The sequence below is a fragment of the Cryptomeria japonica genome, chromosome 5 (genome assembly GCF_030272615.1).
Source record: "Cryptomeria japonica chromosome 5, Sugi_1.0, whole genome shotgun sequence".
NCBI lineage: Eukaryota > Viridiplantae > Streptophyta > Pinopsida > Cupressales > Cupressaceae > Cryptomeria > Cryptomeria japonica.
In genome coordinates, this window is record NC_081409.1 from 274542885 (window position 1) to 274563475 (window position 20591).

Sequence of the window (20591 nt, forward strand, 5' to 3'; positions counted from 1 at the left end):
ATCGACTTTCTTTTATAAAGTTCCAGATTCTAGATCCCTTGGGTGGGTTTGTTTCCCTAAATACTGCCTCTCTTTGATTTTGTGATATGTATTTGCTCCTAAGGATTCTGGCCCATTTGGCTTATGAGGATGTGTACATTCTCCATGCCAATTTTGCCCTTAAAACCTTATTTTGCCATAGTAATTTTCTTATTCCCGTGCCTCCATCACTCTTTTCTCGACATATCTTGTCCCATGATATCAGTTTCATTTTGTTCTTATCCTCTACACCATTCCAATAGAAATCTCTGATTGTTTGAGTTAATTTCTTATAGGCCCCTTTTGGAAGTGGTATACATGATAGAAGATAGATAAGCATTGCTGCTAAGATTGTTTTTATTAGGGTTAATCTTCCTGCCCCTGTCAGCCATAAGGCTTTCCAAGATGACAACTTCTTCCTCACCCTTTCAATCAGGGGATCCTAGAGTTTGTTGGTTCTAATACCTTTGTCCAGAGGCATCCCTAAATACGAGAATGGTAGATGGTCTATTTTGTACCATAGACACGAAGCTATTCTGTATTCCTCCCGTGCCTCCATATTGAAAAAGAATATTTACAATTTCTCCTTGTTTACCATCTCTCTAGAAGCCAGCCCATAAGATTGTAATATTTTCTTGATTTCCTTAGCTTCCTTTAACTGTCCTTTCCCCAGAATCATTTCATCGTCAGCAAACTGTTGATGGGTACAAGGATCTACCCCTCTAGTGATCTGAATCCTCGTCAGTCTAGTAGACCTCTGTGATGCATCCAGGGTTCTACCTAAGGCTTTAGACATAATTATAAATAAGAATGGGGATAAAGGGTCCCCATGTCTGAGTCCCCTGGATACTCCAAAGAAGCCTTCTGGTTTCCCATTTAGTAAGATAGAGAACCTAGGGTTTGATATGAAGAAGTAAACCCAATTGACCCATTGTTTGTTAAAGCCAAAGGCCTTCATGCAGCTACAAAGGAAATACCAATCCACTTTGTCATAAGCCTTTTTGATATCTAATTTTATCAACATATTAGGTTTCCCTTGAACTTGATAGGAGTGTATAGTTTCTTGTACGATAATAATTCCATCCAAAATTGGGTACAAAGCATGTTTGTTCTTTTGATATTATGGTAGGCAATAGTTTTTTAAGTCTATTGGCCATGACCTTAGCTAGTAGTTTATAAGTCATGTTACATAAAGAAATGGGTCTAAATTCTTCCCACTTTGAGGGATTCTCCTTCTTTGGAATTAAGGACATAAAGGTGTTATTGATCTCTTTTAGGAATTTCCCTACATTGCGAGTTGATTCAAAGGCATTAGTAACCTCACCCCCTAAGATTTGCCAACATTTTTGAAAAAAACTAGTAGGGAAGCCATCAGGTCCAGGGGCTTCGTCTCCCTGAAATTGTGCCAAAGCCGTTTTGACTTCATCATGGGTGATTTTAGAGTTTAACATTTTATTATCACCCTCTGTTATTAGTTTGGGTATGTTACTTAATAAGATTCTATTGTTAGGGAGGTCTGAGTGTTCCCAGTTGTTGAGAATATTTTCAAAGTACTTGGTTGCATCTTTTGTGATCAGATCTTGATCTGTAATGATCTGATCATTGTCATTGGTGATTTGAGTAATCTTATTTGCTGCCCTTTTCATCTTGAGACTGTTGTGAAAAAAATTGGTGTTTCTATCTCCATCTTCTAACCATGTCTCTCGAGATTTCTATTTCCAGTATATCTCTTCTCTAGCCAGAATGCCTTCATATTAACATAAAAGCATTTTCTCAGCCTCATGTTTCAGAGGTCATCCTGTTTTGCATCACATCAATGTTTATTGTCTCCAACTCTTTCTCAATTCTTGACTTCTCCTCGAAGATGTTTTTAAATTTATTTTTGTTCCAATCTAGTAATTTATGCTTAATCTCTTTCAATTTGGAGACCACACAGTACATTTTAGATCCTACAAAGACACTATCATTCCACCATTTTTGTATGTTGGGGAGGAAGTCTTCATGTGTAAACTAGAATTTTTTCAAACTTGAAGGGACACCTAGTTTGCTTTGTTTCCCCCATAAGTTCTAAAAGTACCGAGTAATGATCAAAGCCTGACCATGGTAATACTGCAATTTTTATTTCTGTTTTGAGATCGGTTAGATCTCCTTTAAAGAAAAATCGATCAAGTGTTTTTGCAATGTTGGAGAAATCTTTTCTTCTGTTATTCCATGTGTGAAAACCCGTCTCAGTTTTGATTTCAAGTAAGTTATTGTTATTTATCTAGTTTGCGAAGTCTTTTTGTGGTTGTCTAATGGTTTTTATACCACCGCTTTTATCATATGAGTACAAGATGGTGTTGAAATCACCACCTATGATGATGTGTTTTTGATCCTGAGTATTTAAGTAGTGTTCAATTTCCTGCCAAACTAATCTCTTTTTATCTGTTGGAATTGGGCCATATACATTAATGACAATATACTCAAGATTTAGGCTAAGGGCTCTTACTTTGCCAACCATCCAATTTTGCATCTTGGTTTGACATGTGAATGCAACTACATTTTTTCTCCACATTATACCCAGTCCACCCGATGGCCCTGTAGACTCCACTGCTTCCATCTACCATTGGGTGAATTTTCTACTAAAATTGTTCATATTAGTCTTGCCTAGTTTTGTTTCTTGTATTATTTAAATTTCATAGACCAATCAAAAAGCTAAAATCAATTATTTTTTTAAAACCAAATAAAAAATCATCAATTTATTTTTAATTTTTTTAATTTACACAAACTTCGAGACAAATTAATGAAAAACCAATAGTATCCCTACTATGACCTAAATTTCTTTTGTCAAACAATTTTATTGTGATAGATAGTCACTCTAAGTTGCCTTTCAAATATTAGGGGAGAGGACCTATGTGGAAATTTTAAATCACTCACAAGTTTTATACTGACTTACTTTTAAGTCAGCTTTAAAGTCACAACTAGTAATACAATATTATTAAAAATACTAGACATTAATTAAACTATAACAACTATTGAAACATATTCAACAACTACTAGATCATTTAGACCTAATTAAAATATTAAATATAAAATATACTCTAAATTAAGATACTTTACATATTCAAATATTAGGGGAGAGGACCTGTGGAAATTTTAAATCACTCACAAGTTTTATAATGACTTACTTTAAGTCTACTTTAAAATCACAACTAATAATACAATATTATTAAAAATATTAGACATTAATTAAACTATAATAACTATTGAAACATATTCAACAACTACTAGATTATTTAGACCCAATTAAAATATTAAATATAAAATATACTCTGAAATTAAGATACTTTACATACCAAATGGTTATAAATATACATTGAAAGAAAGCTTAAGTGTGGGTTCTAAAACTCAAGAGAAGTGATGAGCGTAACATTAAGTCACTCGAAAATGCTGGGTGTTTGATCTAACTAAATATATATACAGTGGACTTGTCTACATTTAGAGCATAACATCCTTCTTAGAATGTGGACTTTATTAAAGCCATCGTTTAACATTATCTGAAAAATAAAATAAAATAAATACATTCCTATTATTTTTTGGTTCCCAAGGAACGGAGCCCATCGAACTAGGTAAATAATAGTATGACAAAAAATTGTCGTCTTCATGATAGAAAATGCAACACAACCAAAAGAAGACCAAAAAAATAACAGTCAGCGGGGTTTTGAACTGGTGCTGAAAGGATCGATATGTATTACAAAGAAAACAAAACCAAACATCAATCCGGCTAAATTTTGAGGACTTAGGGTTTGAAATTGTTAAGGTTAAAGATATCCTCTGTAGATTTCTGTCAAATTAGGGTTTGAAATTAACAAAGAAGAAACTAAAAAAATTCGAAATCCTTCGGCCTTCCATGGCGCAAGCAGTAGAAGATTGGTACAAGCAAATGCCTGTGATTACGCGCTCTTATCTCACAGCAGCAATCGTCACTACCGTTGGATGCTCCCTTGATGTATGTATACAAATATTTTCTTGCGTATTTGGAATCGGTTTGCGTTAATTGTAGATATTTTCCATTATAATGGAGTGCTTTCAATAAAATTCATCCACTGCACCATTTTGCAATGGTTTTAATTTATTTGTAGAGGTTTTGCATTGTTATGGCGTTCTTTCGAATGCATCTTTTATTTGCGTTGCCTTTGAATAGTTTCCAGCCAATTGCAGAAATTTTGCTTTATTACGGAGCACTTTCAGATAAATCTTATAATTGTATTAGTTTGAATAGGTTTAGGTTAATTATCTAGGCTTTGCTTTGTTTAGGAGTATTTTAGAGCTGATTTCAGAGATTTGGTTTTGTTTTGGCGTGCTTTTAGGTTGATTACAGAGATATTCGTTATTATGGAGTATTATTAGGTTTATTGCAGAGATACTGCATTGATGAGTGATATTAAGTTGAATACAGAGGTTTTGCAAAAGTTTGGTGTTGTCTAGGTTAATTGCAGAAAGCTTGTACTATTTTGGAGTATTTTCGGGTTATTTGTGGTTTTGGACTGCGTTTTATATGAGTTGCAGAGAGATTACATTTCTTTGAGGTTAACTGCAGAGATTTGGCATTGTTTCAAGAATTGTTTGGTTAATTGTGGAGATGTTTGTATTGTAAATATTTTCACGAGAATTGCAGAGATTCAGAATTATTTTGGTTTTTGTTTTCAATAATTGCATAGATATTGCATTATTTTCGAGTATTTTGAATTTTCAGGTCAACTTCAGAGCTTTTTAATAAGTTTGGAGTTTTTTGTAGTTGAATTTTAGAGGTCTTCTATTAGTTTAGAGAAGTGTTAGGTTAATTGAAGATATCTTTTTCTTTTCAGATTAATAGGTAATGGATATGATTTGTAACCCTCACCCAGAAATGTTCCTAAGGAAACGAAAAGAATGTACACATGGCTAAGCACTGAAACAAGTCAACATAAATCACAAGACTAGCTGCTGCAAAAGGCACCTGAAACATAACGAAAGAATTCTAGAAAACTATATAAAACCATTCTAAAAGATATTAAAAAAGACACTAAACTTATGACTGGGTGAATACTTAGGCTGCGATGGCAATCGGGTACTTCCTGCCGTGGGCCAATGTCTGGCATTGCTGCCACATTCTCATCTACATTCACTGGATGTTGATCCACATTATTAGTTAGTCCTTCATTCAGTCTCTGATGAGCATTATTGACCATGCTCCTTCCTCCTCATCTTCCCCAACCTCTTCCTTTGCTTCCTATGCCTCTGCTTCTTCTTTTGCAATCTTTTTTAGTTTGCACTTGATGAAAAGGTTTCTATGTGTTTGTTTCACTTAGGTATATTATCTAAGTTACCAGTTTGGGTTCGGATCGGGTCGGGTATGAATTCGTGGATTCGGCAATATATTTTTTTTCTTGGGTACGGGTACGGGTTCGTCCGTACACACACACATATATATTTTAATTATATATATACACATATATTATATATATGCTCAATATATACAATCCATACAAAAATAAAATATACAATGTGACTTTCCATACATAAATGATAAATCCGTAATTGCCAATGCCAATAAATATTCATATATCGCAAATGTAATCAGTAAACTAATAACTAAAGTCTAATATCATATTCATAGTTTGCAAAAAAGATAATATTCAAGTTTCAAGTTTCAACTGATTCAAGTTTCAAAATGTGAATATGTCATGACACAATAAAAATTCAAATTACAAGCCATCTATGGGATTTAAATTCCATATTCATTTTCATCTGAACCATCCAACCCAAGCCCAAGGTCATCAAGTGGTTCAAATCCAACATCAATTGAACCACTATCGAATGGAATGCCACTCCCACTAGCCATGTCTCTCTCAAGTTCCATAGCTGCCTCGTCTATAGAGACTTGGTCAAGTTGTGCAATTGTAGCATCTAAATCTGCACACTCAGGGGCTAGATCCCAATTCCTTGTTGCACCCACATTATATCCAGGGTCCTTATGTGACAACAAACGAAGGTTGGAGTGTACGTAGACCAAATCCCTAGCTCTCTTTGCACCCAAATGATTACGTTTGACTGAGTGAATGAAGGAGTATGTACTCCAATTCCGCTCAGCTGAAGAAGAACTTGCAACCTGTTAAAAGTTAAAACATAATTAGAAATTTATATATTATAAAATAAAAATATGATAGCATCAAATGGAATTGGAAAACTATAAAAATAAAAAGATTCATACTTGGGAGAGAAGTTTAATTGCAAGAGGCTGCAAGTAAACGGAGCCTTGACCATGTACATACCACCACTCATCAGCTTCCATCCCATATCTAGCATTGAGAGCTACAACATCATGGTTTTTTGTGGATACAAATTGACCAAACTCCTTCATGACAACATTTCTTGTCTCCTCATCTTGATATATCTTTTTAAAGGCAGCTCTATGTAATGTCCCCACTTTGAAATAAACTTTAATAATAAATGATAATAATAAAATTAAAATATTTAAAATTAAATTAAAATATAAAATAATATAATTAAATATGATTAAGTAAAAATTAATTAAGTTAATGAAAAGTCAAAAGACATGAAAGGAAAAGTTTTGACTCCCTCAACAATGAGATACAAAAGGGAGAAGAGAACCTCATTTGAGAGGGGAAATAATTTGAAAATGAGAGGTGCAGATCTGATTTAAATAATAAATGCAGATCTGATTATGAGAGGTTGTGTCCCTTTCAAAGGGCATAAATAATGAAGAGTTGCACTCTTTCAAAGGGTGCTAATGGTGAAAGGGTGTGTCTCTTGCCAAAGGGTATACATGATGAAGTGGTGTGACCTCTCCCTCACATTGAGAGATATAAAGGAAAGGAATCAAAGCATCCAATAACATCACCATGGATTGATAAGATCAGAACTGTTATTATGTTACAAGCAGTAACATCTTTGTTCTTAGTGGTATGCATGGGGATGAGCTGAGTTGTTCATTCACATTTTGGCATAAAGTGGTTATAAACTTATATATACTTATGGATAGAAAACCGGAAGAACACCACCATCATTTGCCCAGTTGGGTGGTTCTATATGCACAGAGTCAGTAAACCAGATCGCATGAAGACATGGATTGGTGTCAAGGATGACAGTATATACATAGCATAGTGACAAAGAACTACAACACAAACCACGACAGTACAATTTCCATTACAAAATCAGTCATAGACACAAATTGCATACTCATATCAATGAATGACACCTTCAGAACTGCTGGTATCATTAACTCTATCAGTCATAACATATCCTCAATTGTCAAAATCCGGAAAGCTGATCAAGAGAAGCTCCATTATTCGAATTAATCTCAGAATTTTATAGTAAAATATATCTAATTCTGATAAAATTGTATTTATTAATATATTACCATTCTAATTTGTGGTTAGAATGGATGTCTCAGGTTTAAATTAAGGGAAATCCCAAGTGGGGACATTACACTCTATAGCCAGAAGCAACCTCTGCATCTCTATATGGTGGTACCGTCCTTGGTGTTGCAAGCATCTCTGTACTATAAAATTTTGGTGTCAAAGCAAATGTTAAGAGATGTAAGGGATTGGTCATCTTGTTCTAACGGTCAACAATAATATTCTGCACAATTTTGAAAAATGTTTCCGTTGGGTCATTTACTTTTCTTTTTATTACTTCTCTTATTTTCTCCACCATGCAATCCATGCCATCATAAATCTCACCCAAACATGGGCGATCAGTATCAACATACCTAATGATGCCCATGATGGGCTCAGTGAAATTCAAAACATATTCCACATTATCCCACCATTTCTCATCAAAGGATCAATGCTCTTACTTTTAGAGCTCTTTCTGTCTGGGCCTGCTTCCATACACTTCACAATCCGTTGATGACCATAGAACTTAAGGCCTCTCGCACCTTCACAAGTCGTCTTAAGACGAGTGTGTGAGATGCAAATCGTGTTTCAGCTACCTAACATGACATAAAAAAATATACAACATATATCAATTATAAAAAATAAAAACAAAAAAATTAAAAAATAAAATTTAAATTAGTGATTACCTTCAAAAACTCCAACTTGGAGAAGGTCCTAAAAATGGCTTGTGAAATATGATGATTAGTCACAAACATGTGAATCTCCTCGCCCTCCTCATACAGTTTTTTCACCCAATCAATTTGTGTGCCAATCTTTTGCATGATTAAATTGAGTGAGTGGACTGCACGTGGTGTCCAAAAGATGTGACCGTATGTAGCCTCCACTATAGTCCCTGCTGCCCTACAATCTTTAGCATTGTCCGTTATGACTTGGACAACATTTTGAGGCCCCACCATGTCAATGCATTCTATGAGGATATTGGCAATGAAACTTGCATCTTTCACTTGCCCCTCACAATCCACCTCTTTAAAAAACATTGCCCCTTTAGGGCACACTGCTATAACATTGATCAATGGCCTATTTTTACAATCTTTCCATCCATCAGAAACGATGGTCAAACCTGTTTCCGGCCATGTATCTTTGATGACTTTCAACTATGACTCTACGGATGCTTTCTCCTTTGCCAATAAGGTGGTTCTCACCTTTTCATACCCTGGACAAACATAATTAGAAGGTGTGTTGCAAAGGGTATGTACCATTTCTCAAAAGTAAGGTGATCTAACAAGGTTGAAAGGAAGCCCATTGCCATAAAGGCAACGCCCAATGCTTTGATCTGCAATCTCTTTCATTTCATTTTTGAAGGCAGTATCCAATGGGCCTCTTTTCCGTGAAGCCACAACATTTTGATTCTCTAGTGGAGCAACTGGTGGTTTTGGCATGAAAGGATGCGAACCGGCTGGTCTTGTGGAGCCAATACTACTAGAAGGCCTCGTAGTCTTCAAGCTTGACTGGACAAGAGGATGATCAGTCTTTGCTTTGCCACTTCTCCTATCAGCTTCCTCTTGTTCTCTAATATATTCCAAAACTAGAGCTTTTGACAGCCCCTTGCCATCTGATCCCTTACAAAATTTTATTCCACGCCCGAGGATGAAACAAAGGTGGCCTTTCACTCGATAGTATGAGCTGGTATACTTAGTGCCACAATGGTTACACTTCCAAACAAAACCCCCACTACCAGACACTTGCTTGATCATTGTTGTATAATGCCAAAGTGGTGAATCTTGATCAATTTTAAAGGGGTTATTTTCAGTTCGGGTATGGGCAATTGAACTAGAGCTTGCACTTGCACTTCCAGTTTCAGCCATTATGTATGATTACATGAATAATGCACCTAAAATAAAAAGAGAAAACACAACATTTATGAAAAAAATTGATAAAATTTCGGCATTATAACCCCATACTATGCTTACAAAGTGTAAAAAAATATACAAGACTTATTTAAAAAAATTTAAATTTTTTAAAATTTTTTTAAAAATTTGAAAAAATTCTTGAAAACTTGTAAAAAATTCAGATTCACTCACCTTTGATGGCTAAATCTTCCTTCTCTAGTGATTCCTACGTTTTTTATGCATGTCTCACATTTTCATAGTGTCCACCTTCGAAGAAAAATGCAAAAACTAAGAAACCTGACTTTAGAGAAAAAATCTTCAAAAATGCAAATAGAATGAGTTGAATGAATGTTTTGATGCATGAAATGCATCATAAAGAGGCAAATTAGGGTTTTATTATTAAAAAACTATTTTAAAAAGTCTTTTTTTAATTGTTTTTTTGACCCGTGGGCCCCGTTTTTGGGAACCCATGGGCTTGGGTTCACGCGAGTCCTCCTGGGTTCACCCGGTTCCTCCTGGGTTCGACCTAGGTTCCACCCGGGTCCTTAGTATATTATCCATCACTGTGAATGAAATGCACCTTCCACGCAAGATTGTCATTCTTGCCTAAGTGTCTAAGGTCAGAGAGCAGACAAAAAGGGTCTTTAAAAATTTCATCCAGACCTATAAGAGGGAGCTTGTGGTGCACTTTTGCTGATGGTTGTTGAGCTCTGAGCAGAGGTCCTACCAAATCTGCATATTTTCTTGAATTACCATCAGCTGCCATCATCTGCCTTATTGGGCAACTTGAACTCTTGTCTGGGAAGGTCACTACCCAACAGATGGTCAACACCTCTATCCGTTACTGCCCTTGCTACTTTAATTTGCTTTGTCATACTCAGGATGGGTGTGATTTTTCTATTAACATTTTAAGTTTCTCACCCAACAAAGAAAACCTAGATAGAAAATCCTAATTCAGCAAATACCTTTCTTGAACCAGGGCATCATCTGTCCAAATGAATAAATCCTTGAATTAGACCTTTAACAAGTGAGCAAGCGCTTCAGCCTCATTATTAGTACTGTAGTTTAAATGAATGGCCATGGCATCCATAAAAATGCCCACATCATTGTGAATAATACAACCAGCCTCAGTCTTGCCTGGATTGCTTCTTGAAGCTCTGTCAAAATTTAATTTCCAATATGTAATACTCCCTCCTTAAAACTAAATTAAGATTTATCCAACACCCATCATACATGCCTGTGGGTATTAAGAATTTGGCATTTAAGGGATGAGTTTTAATTGTAACTGCTGGGTGGTGGAATATGTAAATCAAACCTTAAGATTAATCCAACACCCATCATACATGCCTGTGTGTATTGAGAATTTGGCATTTAAGGGATGAGTTTTGATTATAACTGCTGGGTGGGGGAATATGTAAATCAAACCTTCTAAAGTTAATATGGCAGCCTATTCAAAAATGAGAGTTTATAAACATGCTACACTGATTTATAATCTGTGATTCATATTTACAATACTAAGATGCCAGCCATCTCGTGGTATTTGGTCATATCCCAGTGATTTCTGTAAGGAAGGATAAAGTAATAAAAAATTTAAACTAAAACTAAAGTTTTAGGTTCAGTAAAAGTCAAAAGGCACATGAAGAGTTATGTCAATTGAAGGAAAAAGGTATATAATGAAGACCAAGGAAGGTGAAGGAGATGATATTGACAATTCATTTTATATTTGATTATTTTTTATTGTGGAGCAAGAACTATGGTTCAACCAACCATAGGATGAAACCCTTGTAGGTTTGGAATTGGAGGACAAAAGCAAACGATTCCTAAGTGTGATCTCACACAGAGATCACCATTGTGCAAATCTGAGCTTGAATTAAAATACTTTTACAATTAGAAGCAGATTGACTCTCTAGGGTCAACTGTCAAGTATCAGGCAGTATGAAAGGCAGAAAAAATACTTCATTGAGTAGTAAATCGCTGCAGAAGAGGGACTGATTTACCAGCCACTGGAAATACACAACTGGAAGTTCAGGTAGCAGAAGCAAACATGGTTAGAGAGAATGACAACTGTGATTATCAAATGAGATTGATAGGAGATTTGGCCTTATGTTATATATGATGGGGCAAATGTTACATAAGAACCAGAAAACATAGAATAATGTATGAAATTCCAACAATCAAAATTGTGAGGCAAGTTCTCCTGGAGCCAATAATAGTAACAATAATAAGCAGTGAAGTCACACACAAAGAACCAAAGTTGGCTCTGCTAATAGACCTCTTTGTCCTTCTTTCATTCAAAGGGGAGAAGAAGTTTCCATTGGAGAAACACAAAATTCAATGCAAGACAATATCATTGTATATAATGAAGAATATAGAAATCTCCTTGCAGAGATTCAAGAATCAATGCCTCTTATGAACTACATGAGCTCTAAGTAAGTCAACATTATCTACATTTGATGATTCTAATAAATGTATTGCTCTTGTGTGGGTGCAAAAGTTAGACACATACCTATTGCTAAAACTGTTGACCAAGGATGACGCCATCAAATTTGCCACCTTACTCTTGGAAGGATTAGCTCACGATAATTCTACCATGGGTTGGTTCCAAGGTCATTAGCTAATAGACACATATGATGAATTTTGCAAAAAATCGATTGAAAGGTTGGATAGGAAGGATCTTGAAGTCCATTTTATTGAGTTGGCCTAGTTAAAACAAGAAGGAACAATGGATAAATATGTAGAAGAATTCCAACAACTATATGGAATGATGCTTGATGTTACGGAAAGAAGATTTGTTGTCCTTTTTATTGAAGGGTTAATTAGACCTCATAGGGGTTGATTATGGCATTTGATCCATTGAACCTTCAAGAGGCTATTAAAAGAGCCTTGAATTTAGAAACTTCAGTGACCAAAAACAAGTTCTTTCAAAAAACCCTTCCTATAGGCTGAATATGAAACCTTTTCAAAAAGGTTTTTCTCAACAAAAGGCATTACCACAAAGCACATTTTTGACGAAGTAACCAAAAATGAACTTTGTCATAACAAATTATGTTTTTCTTGTAGAAACCCATGGGAACCTAGAGACCGTTGTTTAGCAAAGGCCAATTACATTGCATAGAAGTAATGTTTGATGAGGAGAAAGAATTGGAGCCTGGAGTAGGTGAATGTGAACCTTAATAAAAAATAAAAGAAAAAGGTGAACTTTTGAAGGGTGCACTTGTAATCTTGTTAGGTGCTCCTAAATATCACCCTTTTCAATCATGGAGAGTTTTGCAAGGGCACAAAGTTACAGCTCTATTTGATAGTGGGGCAACCCACAACTTCATTGACGAAGGGTTGGTGGCTATAAGAGGATTACAAGTAGAAGATTTCAATGGATTCAATGTTATAGTGGTTGACGGTTTTACCATTCCATGCACTTAGAAAATTCAATAGTTGGAAATTGCTTTTGGTAGACATAATATGCAAGGTGACTTCTATGTGGTGGCATAGAAGAAATTGATGTTGTTTTAGGAGTGTAATGGCTACACTCTTTGGGAAAGTTTACATAAAATTGGCACTTGCACCAAAAGGAGGTGCATTGGATATGTCAATTGTATATTATATAAAATGTGTTGCCATTTCAGCTTAAGATGGGAGGTGATTTGCAAAAAAATTTACTCTTATTGAACCAAATTATTATTCTTAAGGAAACATATGCCCAACATTAATTTTGATTGAAGACATGCGGCAAATATTAAATACACTACATTTTCGAAGATTGCTCATAAAACAAATAGACTTAATGTTGAACATATGTTTTCTTATAATAAATGTATTAGTTAATGATTAATTAAAGTGTATCCTTATTAAAATTTATCATATACTTAGCTTTAACAATTAATAATTATTTAAATAAAAATGAATCCAAAGCATATTATTATTTGTACAAACCATTAAACTACGAGGATGTGTTTGCCCCCCCCCCCCAAAAAAAAAACGTTTTTGGGATGGGGAAGCGGGGACAGGGACAAGCCGTTTCACCACCGCTGCTAGTACATTCGGAGACAGGGGAAATGGGCATTTCCGAGACATATCGGGGATGCGTAGGCGTCCCTCGCGCGTCTCGTTGCCAGACGTAAACAATGCAAAAAGTGTATTTTGTTTTAAATTTCAAATTTTGTTGCATTTTTAGGGCTAGGGTTGACCCCTAATTTGATGTGGGCCCCATCCATGCTCTCTATGCCTTACAAAACCCCCTCAAACCCTAATTTATAGTTCTTCAGCTGTTGAGAGGAACTGGTCTACGTATAGCTTCATCCACTCTCTGAAGAGGAACAAACTTACCTCTAGGAGAGTAGAGAAGCTTGGGGTTGTACATAGTGCTTTGTGTCTCCTTGACTGCAAGACTCTTGTGTACAAAGAGAGTCCAGCATCACAATGAGATGTATAGAGCCAAAGGAGCCATCACAAGTTGATGAGGATTGTCATGTCCTTGTCATGACATTAAAATCAACCATCGAGTGATCTCTGGAAATTGTCTTATGAACAGTAAGACTTCACAATTTCCTTTTCTCTATTGTTAACCATAGCACTAAGTCTACAGATTGACAACGGACTGCATGGGTGGAATTCTTCTTTCATAACTGTTGGTGTTGGGAATAAGCCACACCCGGACCAACGATGGACTGGTCCAAGAGGGGCCAGTAGCTCAGTGGTAGAGCACTCCAGCAGCGTATGGAAGGTCCTAGGTTCGAGTTCTAGCTGGTCCATGTCTCAACATGGTATCAAAGCCAGGTCCAGGCTAGGAGCCCCAAGCACACGAGAGGTGTGGCTTAAGGGGGGGTGTTGGTGTTGGAAATAAGCCACACCCGGACCAACGATGGACTGGTCCAAGAGGGGCCAGCAGCGTATGGAAGGTCCTAGGTTCTAGTCCTAGCTGGTCCATGTCTCAACATGGTATCAGAGCCAGGTTCAGGCTAGGAGCCTCAAGCACACGAGAGGTGTGGCTTAAGGGGGGTGTTGGTGTTGGAAATAAGCCACACCCAGACCAACGACGGACTGGTCCAAGAGGGGCCAGTAGCTCAGTGGTAGAGCACTCCAGCAGTGTATGGAAGGTCCTAGGTTCAAGTTCTAGCTGGTCCATGTCTCAACAATAACAAATTGGTGTTTGCTATTTTGTATCGCTCTCAATCCCTCATGGCAGCAATCATTAGGGAGAAGCACTGGTTAAGAAGACAGCGAAACATAGGACATGAACATAAATATTAACTTAGTTCATTGCGTTCAGAACAAATCATACATAGAAGTGATCTCATTGATTATTTAAGTAATAAGAATAGTGTTTACTAATGATATTGACAAGTGTTGTTATTAATCTCTGAAAAGGTGTGGTTGCCTTAGTTATTATTAGAGTATTAGAGTCAAAGGGCATATAATCTACGGTCATCACTTTGGGAGAAGACATAACCGTCCAAGCTGATGACGGGGTATAAGAGAACAACATCTATGCATTCAAGGAGAATAAAAAGGGATTCAGATGGATATTTGACAAGATATTAATACTCAGCAAGTTCGATTGGCTGTGTGTCATATCCCCCTCATATTCTAAATTAGAGGGGATCCAGAATAATCATACAAGCAGCAAAGCTTTTGTGCGATAACATCTACACCATTGCGATTACAAGGCAATCCAGGAAAGGGACATTGCAAGTTTGAGACTAAGAACAGATTTAAGGAGGATATGTTAAGACCCTATGAGCAGAAAATCTCAGACATTCGTGAGCAGAAATCAGACACATATGTGGAGCAGTCCTAAGGCAGAATTTTGTGAAGGTTTCTTTCAGATTTGAGAACTATCAATTGGAAAATCTGATCTGATAAGAATAGACTGAGTTTGTTACACAGTAAGATACAGCAGTCCATTCCCAAAACAGAAGCACCGAATAAGAGCAGATCTGATAAAGGGCAAAAGCTAGGGCATTTACAAAAAGGGGACATTAAAAGTGGTATCAGAGCATGTGCCTGCCAACCTGAGGGAAAGCAATTAATGCAACTGAGTCAGCGAGCAATTAGGGCTCTAGAAAGGGAAAAGAGGAATGCTATCCACTGAAACAACACAAAGGACTCACAAATGGAGTATGAATTGAGGGGTTTCATGGAAAGAAACGAACAAGCAACCCAAGCATTACTTCAAGCCCTTCAAAACATAAACAATACTCTTAAACCAAACCAAAGGCATGAAAGGGAAGATACCCCCAGCCAATCGGAGAACAATCATGAAACTAGAATAGGGTCAAACCGAAGCACAAATAGACCCCCCTTCTTAAATGAGGAGGGATAATCAAGGGAAAATAGAGAAATCAATAACTCAACTATGAGGGAACTTGCCATGGAATATGCAGGATTGGACCCTGAGGTGAAAAGAAGTATTCCATTCGCAGCATATTGTGAGGCTGGGATGAGGAGCATCCATAGGAAAGGAGATAACCGGCCTAACCTAAGTGTACAAAATAAAATAGGGAAATTGTCCATCCCAAATTTTGATGGATTAGGGAAGGTTACTGCCCATGCATGGCTGCAAAAACTAGAAACAGACCTAACCCTTTATCCTATGACAGAAAGGGATGCCATCACATTTGCCATTTAACACTTAGAAGAAATGGCACACGATTCGTGGCATCATGGCCTAGTTACCCAAGACCACAAGAATATAAAAATCTATGATACCTTCAAGAAAAAACTTATTGAAAGATTTGATCAAACACATCCCCAAAAATATATCAAGGAACTTACAAGGATCGGGCAAAGAGGGACTCTTGAAGAATATATCACAGAATTTCAAAGGTTAGCCATTATGGTTCCTGGGATATCTGAAGAAAGGCTCACCTACCTATTCATAGAGGGACTAAGAGATACAATCCGAGGACTAGTGAGTGCTTTGGTTCCTTCTAGTCTCCAAGAAGTGATCCTTAAGGCTACTCGGTTGGAGGCTGCCCAAACCAAGGGACAGGATCACTCTAAGAAGACAACATCAAAGGATAAGCACTTCCATGACAGGGATGACCATAAGAGTACATTCATTCCTCATGATGAACATCAGGAACTAAGGAAGAAGGGTCTATGCTTTGACTGCAAGAAGAAATGGGAACGAGGATACACTTGTAAACAAGATGAAACCAAAGAGAAAAAGGTGTGCTACAAATGCAAATAATCCAAAAGAACTTAAGCAGAAAAACTTGTGTTTCAAATGTAAAGAAAGATGGGAGGCAAGGCATAAATGTGGGAAGAGAAGCCAAGACCATAATATTGAAGCGATATCCAATAAAGAAACAAGAGATGAAGAAGAAGGATGGTAAGATGGGGGGAGAAATGACTATAGGATTCCTCACAAGGTACACTAAGCCGCAACTATTCTGGTTCCAAAACCATCCGTGTTATTAACTCCTTCGAAAAATCACAGACGTAGTTTTCACAATCAACGGTCTATAATGCATCTCCAACTTCATGATTGTCGACTCTCCGTGGTACGTTAGTGCGTTTTTTGAGCTAGAATAGCTGCGTCTGGTACACCACCTCATATGAGATGGCGGAAGGCCACATGAGACCAAGAGGGATGGAATAGCTGCCCTTGGGCCTAGGGTAGAGGATCTCTTGGGTGCCCTATCATGCCTCCTTATCCTAACCCTTTATGATCGAACGTCCTTAATAAAATTTTATATATGAATTGATTACCCCAAGAGATGGATTTGGTCCTAGTTGGACGTTCCTGTGTCTTGTGGGCTAAGTAATGAATTGATCACCCCAAGGGATGGATTCGGTCTTGATTGGACGTTCCTGCCTCTTGTGGGCTAAGTAATGAATTGATCACCCCAATGGATGGATCTAGTCCTAGCAGGATGTTCTTGCCTCTTGTGGGCTAAGTAATGAATTGATCACCCCAAGGGATGGATCTGGTCCTGGTTGGATGTTTCCGCCTCTTGTGGGCTATGTAATGAATTGATCACCCCAAGGGATGGATTTGGTCCTGGTTGGATGTTCCTGCCTCTTGTGGGCTAAGTAATGAATTGATTACCCCAAGGGATGGATCTAGTCTTGGTCCTGGTTGGATGTTCCTGCCTCTTGTGGGCTAAGTAATGAATTGACTACCCCAAGGGATGGATCTGGTCTTGGTTGGACCTTCCTGCCTCTTGTGGGATGTGATGTAAATGGCCATGACTTGGATATTGCGTGCTCTTGGGCTTAGCTGGGTTGGGCAGTCACCGATGTCCTTTTGAGTCTCCTACCAAACTAAGCAATGATTGGTTATAGAATAATTAGCTAGTCACAATGTCATCATAATTTGCTCATTCACTAAATGCTCATTGTTTCTTAAAACCATTAATGGTAGATTGAGTTTACTTAGCATGTTATTGATTTGTTGTTTCCCTGCATAAACAAGTTGGTTCCAAAATGTGTTAGGGTTAATCTATGGATGCATTCTAGTCAATGAGAGGGATCTAATAATACTTGTCTTTGTGTGTATACTTCGTGTCTGCATATATTCATGTGTATGCTCCGTGTTTTTATGTGTATACTCCATGTTTTGCATATCTACTACATGAATATTTATGATTACTGATTTCTATCATTGTGAACCCTATTTTTGTTGACCTAGAACATGAGAATAACAAGAGAATACCAAGAGAGATGAGTTTATTTAGGAAAGAACATTGCAATTAAGGTCTTAGATGTGTGTCATGCTTCTAATCTTCATCTTGATATATGATAAGTCCTTGTGTTAACACAAAGATCAAAGTAACACAACAAAAGGGGGGATTACAAGCTAGCCTCCATGATCATGCCACTATTGCTTGAGGACAAGCAATTTTGGGAAGGGCGGACTGTCATGTCCTCGTCATGACATTAAAATCAACCATCAAGTGATGTCTGGAAATTGTTTTACGAACAGTAAGACTTCACATTTTCCTTTTCTTCATCGTTAATTATAGCACAAAGTCTACAAATTGACAACAAACTGGATGGGTGGAAATCGTCTTTCATAACAAAACGGTGTTTGCTATTCTGTATCGCTCTCAATCCCTCATGGCAGGGATCATTAGGGAGAAGCACTGGTTAACAAGACAGCAAACCATAAGACACGAACATAAATATTAACTTAGTTCACTGCACTCAGAACAAATCATACATAGAAGCGATCTCATTAATTATTTAAGTAATAAGAATAGTGTTTACTAATGATATTGACAAGTGTTGTTATTAATCTCTGAAAAGGTGCGGTTGCCTTAGTTATTATTTGAGTCAAAGGGCATGTAATCAACGACCATCACTTTGGGAGAAGACATAACCTTCCAAGCTGATGACGGGGTATAAGAGAACGACACCCATGCATTCAAGGAGAATAATAAAGGGTTTCAAATGGGTATTTGACAAGATATTGATATTCAGCAAATTCGATTGGCTCTGTGTCATATCCCCTCATATTCTAAATTAGAGGGGGTCCAGAATAATCATACAAGAAGCAAAGTGATTGTGCAATAACATCTACACCATTGCGATTACATGGCAATCCAGGAAAGGGACATTGCAAGTTTGAGACTAAGAACAGATTTAAGGAGGATATGTGAAGACCCTATGAGCAGAAAATCTCGGACATTCATGAGCAGAAATGATAAGAATTCCACCTAATACATTCAAAGGAGATAAGAATTATTAATTGTGAGTTTTCAAGAGTTAAATGAGGAATGTTTCAACTGCTCATTGCAAGTTTTGGACAATTTTTTTTCAGGCTTCAGAAATACTTAATCCCAATGGGCAATGCCCACACTAAATAGCCTATTGACTAATAATTTATACATAACACTAAATATTTATAAATAAAATAATACAAGTTAAGTTTAATACAATTTTTTGTTTTTATATTATAGATAGTTCACAAAAAATACATCATATGAGCTTTAAAGCAGAGTCTATCAGATCATAACAGTATGTATCGTATCACATCAAAAATTATACTAAGCTATGGAATCAGTCTTATCGGTATCTCCTCGGCAAATGCAAAATTACATCATGAAAGAGTTCATAATATCAACAAGAACGGTATCACCTCGGCAAATACAAAATTACATCATGAAAGAGTTCATAATATCAACAAGAAGACAGAGCTCGGGTCATTATGATTCCCATGACCCCATGATGTTATTACTCCCATCGGCCCTATCCACTTCAAACCTCCCCAGAGGGGGGTCAATCTCAGGTTCCTGAATAGCATCCCATTTTGGCTCCTCATTTTGAATGGTGTCCTTATTCCTGTTGTCAATTTCTTCCTGGGTGATATTGTTCTCCTTCAGGAATTGGTGGGTGATATTGTTCTCCTTCAGGAATGGTTCAGAGCTTCCAATTCCTCCTGATCCACCATGTCTCTGTAAGCATCAAAGAAGTGGGCACTTCTAATGTCTAATTTAAATATCAGCAGCACACCTTTCTGAACAAGGGTCATGAAACTGCTCTTTGGTAAGTCAAGCACAACAGACACCTGCAACATGATATTAAGAAATATGAGTTTAAAATTAAACTCAGCAAGACTTCTTTTCTTATCCTGAAAACTTCCTCATTCCTTTTGGACCACAAGAACCAAAGAATTTCACCAAAAAGAACCGACCAAAAGGTGATCAGACCATCAACAAGACATTCCACATACCCAGCTAGAACTTCCACCCAAGACAGACCGGGTCGGGTATTCCATACCACAGGGTGACTAATAAAAAGAGACCAGACCAGTTTAGCAAAACAGTAGTCAAAGAAAATGTGGCTAACAGACTCAATACAATTGCAGAGAGGACAACACAAGGGAGACAGACCAGCACATCCCCGACAGCAATTTTCTTTAACAAAATCAACCATCTAAGACACTGACTCAAACCATTTGAAATCTCAGGACTCATTAATCCATCTAAGAATCTTTGTATCCTCTCTGATCATCTGATAAATCTGTTTCACTTTAATACAACTGAGGGGAGTACCATCTTTAATTTTAGCTATTCAATGTATTGTTTACTTGTCAAAATCTTCCCAGGGAAGAATGAATCAGTGGCTTTGCAGATTAGAGTATAAGTCTTTTTATGAGAATGAGGAATGCCATATTTTTCACACAACTCATCCCAGGATCCAAGTCGGTTACTCACCAAGAGATCATTAATGGAGATAATTTTTAGGGAATTCCAAATTTTAGCTGAACAACACTGTGTCAAAGCAAGAGGTTTGTTATTGAGCTTCACCCCCCACCACACCGATCGGTCTAACACTGAATATGTAGGAGAATGACCAACTG

The 20591-nt window shown here is 37.1% G+C and overlaps 1 protein-coding gene across 1 annotated transcript in view; it reads left to right on the top strand.

Annotated features, from left to right (window-relative positions):
- The first annotated feature begins 3603 nt into the window (after positions 1–3603).
- The window catches only part of LOC131039602 (derlin-2.1), a 58806-nt gene continuing 41818 nt past the window's right edge, over positions 3604–20591 (top strand). Inside the window, exon 1 of the mRNA XM_057972395.2 lies at positions 3604–4006. Within this exon, the coding sequence (XP_057828378.1) occupies positions 3908–4006 (99 nt within the window). The 5' untranslated portion in view covers positions 3604–3907. The remainder of the gene's footprint in view (positions 4007–20591) is intronic.